Source organism: Dendrobium catenatum, unplaced genomic scaffold, assembly GCF_001605985.2.
Source record: "Dendrobium catenatum unplaced genomic scaffold, ASM160598v2 fragScaff_scaffold_1021, whole genome shotgun sequence".
NCBI classification, from domain to species: domain Eukaryota; kingdom Viridiplantae; phylum Streptophyta; class Magnoliopsida; order Asparagales; family Orchidaceae; genus Dendrobium; species Dendrobium catenatum.
This window is the reverse complement of record NW_021319483.1, coordinates 2,212,200-2,224,558: the sequence shown is the minus strand read 5'-3', so window position 1 is coordinate 2,224,558 and position 12,359 is coordinate 2,212,200. Positions and strand designations below refer to the sequence as shown.

At 35.5% G+C, this 12,359-nt stretch overlaps 1 protein-coding gene across 1 annotated transcript; it reads left to right on the top strand.

Moving 5' to 3' along the window:
- Positions 1-2,032: 2,032 nt before the first annotated feature.
- LOC110110156 lies at positions 2,033-2,706 on the top strand. Its single transcript, XM_020841503.2, has one exon. It carries the CDS (start codon positions 2,072-2,074, stop codon positions 2,588-2,590), a length of 519 nt encoding a protein of 172 aa, XP_020697162.1. The 5' UTR covers positions 2,033-2,071; the 3' UTR covers positions 2,591-2,706.
- The last annotated feature ends 9,653 nt before the right edge of the window (positions 2,707-12,359 follow it).

Below are 12,359 nucleotides of genomic sequence, written 5' to 3'. Positions count from 1 at the left end.
ATTGTGTGTTATGCCTCACACAATTGAAATAAAGAAAAATTTAGGGTACCCTGACCCTGTCATAGAGTATTTTATTTTTCTCAAGATAAGTTCGTGACATTCAAGTTATAACCTATATGAGACAATACATATGATCTCATAAGAGAAATAAGAATATGAATCTCTTGAGGCTTGATAGATATACCACTTTCAAGGGCATTTATAGCCATCATATGAATATATTCCACTCTAATATTATGTGTGCATTTTAAGCAACAAAATTCATAGGATATGTTGATCGCATGTGAAACCCTATTTTAAGATCAATGATAATTGATGGGCCCTTGACTCAAAGGATGAGTTAATCATAACTACATTATTCATGAAATTCATGCAACATCTATTTGATTCAAATAAAAAAATTATTTACAATTTTTAAAGTTTTAAATTTGAAAACCGGACCGGACCGGCCGGTCCGACCGGTTCAACCGTGAACCGGTCTTACGGCCGGTTCGGTCCTCCCTAAGAACCGGACTAGCAATGAACCGGTCAAAACCGGTTTGAACCGCCGGTTCAACCGCCCAACCGTTGAACCGATCGGTTTTTAAAGAACCGGCCGGTTCAACTAATAAGATATTTAAATATTTTATTTTTATATAAAATGTTTAATTAAATATTAAATTAAATTAATTTAAATATCATATATTTTATTTAATAATATGATTCAAAAATTTTTATTATATTATATATTACATTAAATATAAGTAATCTAGCTCACATGATGCCATAATACCATGAAAGCTATTAGCCCAAGGGTACAAGGAAAGGTATATAAACAACATAGCATAAAACTCCTAGGTGATGTGGGACTAAACAACTTGTAGTTTTTTGTTTCAACATTCAACAATGTGTACATGACACTTGTTTAAATGAGAACTTGTTGGAATTTTTTTTTGTAGGATATTCAAATAAAAAATCATAATAATAATTTTTAAACTTCTTAAATTTATTATTAATTATATATTTATAATTATTCAAATAAAAAAATTATTTACAATTTTTAAAGTTTTAAAACTTTTTCTAAATGCGAAATTAAATGATAGAAATATAAAAATCTTAAAAAATAATATTGTATGACTTTATAAATAAAATTTTATAATATAAAATTTATATATAATTTATATATGTAAATTATGTTTAAATATATAACATAAAATAATAATTTATATCAAATTTATATATTTATATATAAACTAAATTTTTATTAAATATAAATTAAAATCGAAGATTGAAGATGTTTATATTTAAATTTAAAATTAGTAATTAATTATATTTAAATATATAACATAAATATAATAATTATTTATATTTAATATTAAAATTATGTAATATATTATATATGTATGAATTTTATTTATTTTTTTGTCTAAAAATTCTTAGAACTAGAAAATTTTTAAGAATAAATTGTCATTATTATTATTTTAATTTTATTACTTTTAATTATATTATTATTTATTACGTCATCCGGTTCGACCCCGGTTCGACCGGTCAAACCGGTCGAACCATGAACCTCTCGTTCTTCCGGTTCGTTGTCCGGTCCGGTTTTCACAACCTTGTAAAAAACAATGAAATAGGCATATACAGGGTTCAAACTAGTATGATGGCTAGCTGTTACCATTGCAACTGCAGGCTTGTCTCGCACGCATCATTGAGCTCGTACAGGTGCACACTACAATACTACATGTTTTTTTTTTTTTTTACATTGGCTTCCTAGAGGGCGCCCTTTCCTTAAATTATTTAATTATTTTTCTTTCTTTAATTTTTTTTTTAAATTATTTCTTGCTCTATAAATTTTAAAATTTTAAGAAATTATAAGTTTTTTTTTTAATTGTTCCTTATTCAAGAATTTGTAAAGTTGATTGAGAATTTAGACTATCTATTAAGAGTTCTTACATTTTTAGTCTTACTTACCAACGATAGTCAAATATATAGAAAGGGTAACTTAGTAAATTACATATGCAATAAGCCGCTATATTCTACACAGTTGCCTTTGTTTCTCCAAGAAAGAGAAAGAGAAAGAGAAAGAAGAAAGATGGGTTGCTGCTTTGGGTGCTGTTTCTGCTGCGATGAATCGGAACCGTTCAATGGAGTTCGGGTGATGCACGTCAACGGTCACGTGGAGGGTTTCGATCCTCCCATCACCGTCAGCGAGGTCACCGGCAAGCCGCCGTACCAGCTTCTGTTCTTGCCGATCCAGCTTCTCTCCGGCATCGCCAAACCCCTCCGACCCGACGAACAGCTTGAGCCGGGCCGATTTTACTTCCTCCTTCCACACACAGTCCTCCAGGCCGGCCCGGTGGACTTGATCGCGCTCGCTAACCGCCTCACCGCCAAGGCTCGCCGGTCGGCTAACTCCAAGCCTAAGAAAGGAACCCGGTCGCCCGTTGTTCAGACGGCTGACAAAACGGATCCGCTCGGTGTGGCTCCGCGGACACGGCGGATCAAGCCGTGGAGACCGGTTCTGTCGACGATACGGGAGCTCTCGTTTCGGTTGACGATGGAGAGAAGGGAGTCCATGAAAAATCCTGTCAACTCCAGGGCTGAAAAGTAATGTTTTTTTTTTTTTTCGATTTCATTTAGGCGAAAGAAAAAATAAATCTTTTTTTTGTTTTCCGTTCAGTGCCTGATCCTTTTTTTTTTAATTTAATAAGGCCTTTGTATTTATTTATGGCATCATCGGCGCTTAATTTGATTCTTTTTATTTCTTCGTAAAATATCATTTGCAAAATTAATCATCATGATCGGCCACAGTTTGTTGCTAAATTTTATTGGTCATTAAAAAGCATGAAAAATTAGAGAATTTGATAAATTGACTGAGGCTTCGTTTGGGATGGCTTTTTTATTGCTTTCTAAAACGGTATTTTAGTTAATTTTGTACTAAAACTCCAATTTATAAAGCAATAAAAAAGCTGTCTCAAACGAACCCTAAGAGAGCGCATCTGATTTATCGAGTAGGATTCAAGAAGCAGTTGAAGATGAATCATCTTAGGGCGTCTCAAAGCTGAACTCCAAACGACTATAATGTGTGATTGGTTTGCTCCATTCTAACGGTAAAAAAATCGGTGTAGAGTGAAGGGATTTTTCTGTCTTAACCGGATTTGTCGAAGAAAGGCGCGAAAGAGAGAAAGACGGTTACCTTCACAAAAGTGCATAAAATGGAATTAGATTGGAGACGAATCACTGTATTTTTGAGTTTAACTGTATTTTGGAGCGAAAAATGAAATTTTTATTAGTTTGTATGGAATTATTGCCCCTTTGAAGTGATGTAAAACAGGTCCTTCCTTAGGCGTAGCGAGTTAGTTTGTCCAGTTAGATGGATGCGATTGACCCGAGATTATTTATAAAAATAAAAGAAAAATTCAACAAATCGATGTGCTTGGACTTATTATCTTGTTCTTTCTCTCTTTGTGGGAACCTGAGCATTGTCATCTCCGCTTCCCTTGCAATGACGAAGGAGAAGATAGGTTGCTCGATCATCTGCTCATCATGAGCATCAAGAATATATAATTAATGGAGGTTGGTAGTGATCATGTCGGTGCAAGGACGTAATGCTAAAGGAAAATTTGTCATTATCGTCGGACGTTCCTGCTAAAATACATTTACTGGTGGATTTGGCGGATAACATAATGGCGAAATGTCCGGCGCAATTTCTGCCGCTTAAACACCAGCTCATATTCCGCCGGGATTTATCTTAGAAGGGCATGTTTGTCGATAGAGCAACAAAGAATAGGAACATGGACAAGTTCCCTTCATTTTGGTTTTCCTTTAGAGCTGAAGATCGAGGTGACAATGCCTTCTGAAAGGTCGATTCCTGTGCTAAGTTCGGTGATGTGCTTTTATATGGTAGAGGCTAAGCCTTTTAGACTATTAAGGTGGCATAAAGATTTTGTGGTGGGATCAAATATGGTCAAGTGATGGGTGGTGGGCATTGAATGGCTGGTTGATTGACCAGCGGTTTGATCACCAAGCATCATAAAAGCCATGGACAACCATCTGGTTCAGAATTTGTTGTTTTCTGCAGGGGAAGCATGTCACGTCCTTGTATATTTTAGAAGGCTTTGTTTGAGGCTTAATTCGGATGCAGCTTATTTTGATCTATTGGTTGGGGACTTTTACTATAGAAAATTTACTGAATATCGGCAGAATTTATTACAGTCATTTGACTGTTAGAATTACCGGCGGCCTAACCTAAAAAGGATTAAACCGCCAGTATTTCCGGCAGTCAAATGACCACCAGTAATTTGTTTTCATGACATACTATTGGCAGTTTAACCGCCATTTAAATGCCGCCAATAAGGTCTCTAAAACTGACCCCCCCCCCCACCATTTCACCTAGCTCATTTGTTTAATTCGGCCAAATTCCAGAGAACGCCTGCGCTCGCCGGACTTTGCCTTACCTTGGTCGACGTCTGTTCGTTTGGTTCATCTAGAGAAGCCGCGCCCTTCTGCCCTGGCCGAATTCCGCTCTAGCCTCGACGATCGACCTTGCCCTAGCCAATTTCCGCCCGCCAACCTTAATCGAAGGTGATATCCATGCATCTCCGGAAACACTAATGGTTTGACCGCTGGTATTGACTGACAATTAGCTGACTGTATTTGCGCCATAATATTATGGCGTTTTACCTACGGTTTTGGACTCAAAAATTTTCGGCTGTTATAGCCGCCGGAACACCGCCGGTTTCAATTTCCTACGCTGTTTAAAACCATCGGAATTTTTCAGAACCGCTGGAAAATTGAAGCATACAGTCGGTAATTAATGATTTTCCTATAGTGTTTGGCTATTAATTAAGAGGTTTTAGATCAAAGCTTGTGATATGTGTGTGTGAGTTTAACTTAACGACTCAAATGTATTAAAAAAAAGGCTTTATTGGGACGTCCGAGGAAGGTCAGTTTTCTCGGAAAAGTCGCACAGAAGGCTTAGCCGCCAAGTAGCCTAAGTCATCGAGGAGGTCAAATCAAAATCAAGTGCTTGCTCACTAGGAGTTATCTTGGTCAGCCTACCATGATTAGGCTCTCTTTGGGACTGTTATCTTGGTGTTTTGCCTTTAGAACTCAATATTTGGCTATATCTTTTTCGTTGCTTCTAAAAAATTTTGGTACTAAGAAGTTGTTTTCTATGACTTCATTTGAGATGGCTTTCTTACTATTTTTTAAAATAATTTTTCAGTAAAAAAATTAAAATTTTCGTACTAAAAAATTACTTTAAGAAGCAGTAAGAAAGCAGTCCCAAACCAAGCCTATAATAACTTGAAAGAGTATTTTTTCTACCACAGTTTCATAAAATAATAAAAAAATCATCTCAAATAAAATATTAATGCATATTGATTATGCACTTATATTTAGTGAGAATTTTTACTAGTTTATTTAATAATGATATGATATTGTATGGATTTTTGTGCTTTTTTTTTTAAGAATATAGCAAATTATTTTCATCAAATAATATACTTTATTCACCATCTTTTTTAAATCAAATAAAAGGAAATCATCAATTTTTTTTTTGTCCGTGTATTTTTTCTTTTTCCTCTTAATGGCCAGCTTTTCATTAACAAAAAAAATTCAAAGTTGGTTGGTATTTTTAATTGTATTTATGCCACACTTGCTGTGATATATATACTTTTTAAATAGAAGCAAGTAGTATATGAAAATCACAGTTAACAAACGTCAGTTTTTTAGTGTATTCCGCATTGTGCAAAACAGTCAGCTGGAAGGAGAAAAGGTCAACTTGCCCATAGCTTTGCTTTCATCAAAGTTTTTTTTTTTTTTTTTTAATTAGGATATTTAGATCAATTAAGTCAAATTCACACACACACATCATATACGTAAAACTCGAACTCAAAACCTCTTGGTTGGTAGCCAGAGCTCCCTACCAACAGACCAAGATAATATTTTGAATTGAAACTTTTTAGTTGAACTAATTGGCTTGAGTAAATAAGCCCAACGACACTAAAAGTGGTTTGATCTCATTCCAAATGAATTTAAATCAAGCACTAAAGCATATATGTATGAAGATTTTGGACTATTAATTGAATGATTAAATTGTCTTTAAATCTAGCATGATTGTAATCAAATTGAGCATTGTGAGAAAAATCCAATGAGCACAAAAATATTCAATTTTGAGGTTCTTAAAGCACTTAATTCTTGATAATCATTACCAGGCACTACTATCATTATCCAATTAGGACATCCAACCACCGTACCCTCACCACCGTTGTTTAGCTAAAACCGTTTGATCGTCATTTCAATTCGTAATTATCCACAAGTCATCATATGACGTTTGAAGAGAGTTTGAAGATCTAAAGAATTTTAGAGTTTTACTTGACGTTTCACGCCGTTGATCACTGCCAAACACCACCATCTCTTGAATGCCATTATTTGACCGCCACCGCTCAAGTCTCTTCAATTCATCGTCATGCCTTACATGTCATCGTCTAACCATTGTTGCTCAATCGCCATAATCCATTCACTGCATTCTGCCGCCATCAGACCAACATCTCCCAATTTATCGTTATCCTTCCACTATCATCTGATTTTCATTGCTTGACTAACACCATCCAACCACTAAATCTCTGATATTCTCTCTATCCACAAAATTAAAAACATGTGTCACATTCTTTGCAATCTCCTCTTCTCCAATTGAGTGGAAGATTGGAGTCTTATAATCTATCTTCATAAGGAATTATTTCATCTCGGCTAGCCCCTACGATTTTTTTATTCTTTCCAGATTTTTCATATTAAAATTATGGTCTCAACTTTTTATTATTATATGCATGTGTGTTAGATCCTTAAATAAATTTAAAAATATTTTTTAAAAATTAAATATGATTATTGACTTAGCTCAAAAAACCGACTCAAAATTAATCCTTGCGTCCTCCTAGGATATTCGCGGTGGTAGAGAAATATGAAGTTTAACATTGGAGTTTGGTACGAAGATTCAGTACACAATAAGATAAAAAGATAGGGTGCAGTATTTATAAGAGACACCAAGATTTTTACATGGAAAACTCTTAAAAGGGAAAAAACCAGAGGGCCTAGCCCAATTTGAATGAATCCACTAGTATTTGCATTTGATTACAAATGAGACCTATTGTGGACTAGAATATACGCGGCGATAGAGTTTTAATTGTTCGTCTTAGCGTTATACGGATATTCAGCTCACACACAGAGAACACAAGATTTTTTACATTGAAAACCCTTGAAAGGGGAAAAACCACGGGGCCTAGCCCAGTTGAAAAGATTTCACTATAACTTGAGTTGGTTACAATGGGCTGACTCGTCTCTAAAGACGATCAGATTACAAGTAGCAATTGTACAATAGAAGTCCGAGTGTCGAGTAATGGTCTGGCAGGACTTCAGGCCTTAGATGATGACGAGACAAAAACTTCGGGCCTTAGATGAAGGTCTAGCAAATGTGAGAACTGACTCGTCTCTAAGGACAATCAGATTACAAGTAGCAACTGTACAATAAAAGTCTGGGTGTCGAGTAATGGTCTTGTAGGACTTCGGGCCTTAGATGAAGGTCTGACAAATGTGAGAATCTTCAATAGTGGCCTGGCAAAGATGAGAGCTTCAAGTGAAAGACTAGCAGAGCGTAGAGCGTCAGGTGGTGATCCGGCGGAGTGACGACGTTAGATGGTGGTCTAGTGGAGCACAGGGAGTCAGGTGGTGGTCTGACGGAGTGACGACGTTAGACGGTGGTCCGGTGGAGCACATGGCGTCAGGTGGTGGTCCGGCGGAGTGACGGCGTTAGGCGGTGGTCCGGTGGAGCACAGGGTGTCATCGAGGAGGCTAAGAAGTAAGAGCGATCTCCGATCTCTCTCTTTTTTCCTTAAGCTCTGGTAATCCAAATTGTGGTTTGAACCTTCCAACAGCGCTTCGGGTTCTTGATTTGAACCCATTTCGGCTCAGATTGGGTCAAATTTGGTGTCGTTGGGTTCGTATTTCCGAGACGCTCAGTTCGACTGTAAGTTTACTGAAAACGGAGTTCAGATACTCCTGATTTTGATTTCGGAAGTTTCCAACTTGATTTTGCTTTGAGATTAGTGTCCTATCAAGATAATTTTTGTATGATGTATCCAGACCCTTCATTAGACGGGAGGCCTTGACATAATGTAACAAATATACATCATATAGAATGCATTACATTGTGGAAATTTGAGGAATTAGTATTTATTTGGTCAGCAGGACCAATGTTAGCGGGCGATGGAGGTCAGAAAGACTGTATTCGGGTGACGGTGGTCCGAATGACCGTAGTCAGTGGGCGGCGGAGGTCGGAACGACTATTATATGGAGACAAAGGTCGGACTGATCGTAGTCGACGGTCAACAGAGATCGGAAAGAGCGTAGTACGGCAATAGAGGTCAAATGGAGTGTTATATGGTGATGGAGGTTGGAAGCACCATAGTCTGTAGGTGACGGAGCTCAGAAAGACCGTTGCCTGACGACAAAGATCGGAAGGACCGTATTCTGATAACTGAGGTCAGAAGGACCATAGTTAGCAGGCGAGGGAGGTCGAAAACATTTTTTCAGCAGATAGGTAGAAGTCTGACGTTAGTTATTGGACGGGAAGAAGTCCGACGTCAATTGATGACCAGACATAATTCTATACAAACAAATTCAACACTAGGAGACAAATCCAATCAGCACACGGTTATTCAATTTTGAGGTTCTTAAAGCACTTAATTCTTGATAATCAATGCTAGCCACGCCATCTTCTGACTATCATTTCCCAATTATGGGCATCCAACCACCGTACCCTGACCATCGTTGTTTAGCCAACACCATACGATCGTCATATTAAATTTTTAATTATCGAGAAGCCATCATATGATGTTTAGAGAGAGCTTGGATATCAAGAACTTTTGAGTTTTACTTGATGATTTGACGCTCACAGTCATTGTCAACCACCATCATCTCTTGAATGTCATTATTTGACCACCACCACTCAACTCTCTTCATTTAATCGTCATGTCATCATCTAACCATTGTCAAGCCATCGTCATAATCCATTCACTGCATTCTGATTATCATCATCTAAATACCACCATCAGATCAGTATCTCCCAATTATCGTTATCCTCCCACTATCATCATATTTTCATTGCTCTACTAACACCATCCAACCAGTACTAAATCTCGAATATTCCATCTATTCACAAAATTAAAAACTTGTATCACATTCTTTGTAATCTCCTCTTCTCCAATTGAGTGGAAGATTATTGGAGTCTTATAATCTATCTTCATAATGCATTATATTTTCTTGATTAGGCCCTGTGATTTTTTTATTCTTTTCGGATTTTTCATATTAAAATTTTGGTCTCAACTTTCTTTTTATTATATACATGTGTGTTAGATCCTTAAATAAATTTAAAAATATTTTTAAATAAATTCTATAATTGTTTAATTATCGATTTATTTATGTATTAACATGTTCTCAGCAAATAGGTTGGATCGCATAAGAAAATAATTATGATTTTTAAGTTTATAAGCTTTTAAATGATTTGGAATCAAATAAATGATTATTAATGGCATCTTCAATTCAATCCGTTAAATAAGTTTAATAAATGAAGTATATAAATAAAATTAGATTTTTAAAAGATTTCTATATGTAATTCGATTATTATTATTATTATTTTTTTGCTTGTTTGGAAAACAATTAAATAACAATGAAAACTATTTAATGGGCTAAACGTAAAGGCCTTGGGCCTAAAGAGTTAATCCATAGGCCTGCAATTCACTTTAAAGAGAACAGTTAAATGGGCTAATGCGGATTTTAGTAGCCCACTTATCAACCATATTACTTTTTGATCTCCAACAACATCAACAACATTAATAATAAACTTTTATCCCACTACATGGGGCCGGCTTAATGAATCTTTTTTATTCCATTGTGTCATATTAAGAGTCAATTACCTTTGATGAGTTTGATCTCCATGCGTCTAAATTTTTCCTGTCTCTTTCTTAGCATGGGATAATTTTAATTTTAAATAATTTCAAAATAAATTTTATGAAATTTCCCTTTGAGAAACAATCGCCTAGTGGGCCTTCCGAAATTTATAAAAGCCCGCATCAGACGCTTCTCGAGAGCTGTTTAAAAAAAAAACTCGAATGAAATTTGCAAGCATATATTCATAGAGTATATTGATTTTTAATAATACATATACACAATAAAATAATTAATTGAATCTGAATATAAAAATCATTTGAATCAAGGTTAAAGATGGCCCCCTTTTAAAATTTTTTAGCTTCGTCATTGCGACCATGTGAGGTCAGTTATATGAATCACTTATTTATATTATGTCATATTAATAGTTAAATTATAGCTCTACCTCTCCCTTTCTGAACAATATAAGTCATATCTAATACATTATATATCTACTTTCTTAACATTGTCATCGGAAGGTTGATATTTCATAAGATCAAATCATTTGAGACGACTCTCTCTAGTCTTATCTGCCACTGGAGCTGCACCAACCTAAAAATTAGCTCATAATAAATGAAAATCTAAAACAACTTTGCTGACAAGGCAATAAAGTCTTCGAGATATTTGATACATTTGCCATAATTTATGTGTTCTTATAAAATAAAAAGATGTCACATCTAAATCAATTTAAAAATATTAATGTATTTATAATGTTTGAGGCCCCATTGCAATGACAAGCAATGCACGTTTACTTTGACCTCCTCAACCATATTTCTTAGCTATCAATTATCATTAAGAGTTTATTCTCATCTGTATCTTCTTTGAAACTTCTTTCTTATTAGTTATTACCCATACTGCCGACATTACAAACAAAAATAAAAAATCCACTATGGCTTTTCTATTGGAATGTTCGCGACAGAATTACGAGTAATCATATGATGTGTTCATGTTTTTTATAAGAATGGTTTTAAGAAATAGTAAGAAAGTCGTCTGAAATGATCTTACGCATTTGGAAGATCGAAGAAATTGTGATTTTGAGGCATAAGATTGTAAAATGTTTATTCGTTTTCGTTTCTATAAGAGCTTTATGGTATAAAAGTTTCTCAAAAGTAGCGAAAAAAAAAAAATAGTGATCAAAACTCCAAAGTTTTCTTTTTGTTTTGTTTTTAGACCGCAATTATAATTTCTATTTCATTATTACTTTTTTATTGATTTGAAGAAATTTTTGTATTGGAAAGTTTCTTTCTACAACAACTTAAAGTTTTAATTTTTCTATAATAGATTTACAGAGTTGGTTGTGAAGTCATTATGGTGAAAGCAAGTAATTATTCTGAATTTCTGATTATAAAAAGTATTTTTCCCTACCACATAAATATCTGAAAAATAATGAGAAAGCAACGAGGAAGCAATAGCCAAATTTGAAAAGCAAAGCAACGAAAAACTGCCCCATGAGAAATTATTTTGTGAGGATGCCGAATGGTGTCCGGAGGCCAATCAGAATAAGCCACATCGGTACCATAACTCGGTACCGCTCGGTACCATGCTCGGTATTGCTGACGTTGCTCATTCTGATTGGTATTCGAATGCAGAGCTGCATTTAGCGTCCGCACAGAATAATTTTTTCCCATATAGACCCTAAGTCTGCTTTTTCTGAAAAGAAACTTTGAGATCATGCATAACAAAATAAATATAGAATATTCAGAGATTAGAATAATGCAGTTTGTGAGACTGCTCCAAAAGATTTTAATTAAAAGTATATTTTAGTTTACAAATTGATCCTTGCAAAAATTTTACCGAAAAGATGAGCTTGTATACACGAAAAGATGCAACCCTTGAAGTGAAGCAAGAACGATTACTCACTCTGACTCATAGTGCTATGGCATTGTACTCGCAACACTTCCATCTTTATGCTAACTTCTTTGTTTCACAATTTCGTAGTGCTGTAAACTGCAACACTGCAACTTTGTGCTCTCTGTCACAGAGGATTAATTATTCTATGAGGACATCGAATGTCATCCGGAGACCAATCAGTATCCACCACATTACCTCTTGCTCGGTACTGCTGACATGGCTCATTCTGGTGGTCTCCGGAAAATGTTCTGCGTCCGCCCTTCGCACAGAATAATTTTTCGTCACAGAGGGTTCTAACTACAGCATCTTGTCAGTGGATTTACAATGCCACGAAGTTGTACGTATAAGAGAAAAAAAAATTGGCATCCTCCCTCTTGTGCGATCGATCCCAAGCGGGCATCTTGTCGAGCTCGATCGACAAAATTGAGATACGAAGATTGTTACCATAGTCTCATCTACTCCTATAGGGCAAGGAGCAATGTCTCAATTTGATCTCCATGCTTACCATGTGCTCTTGTTCTAGGCCTATCACATCTTTTCATTATTGCAGT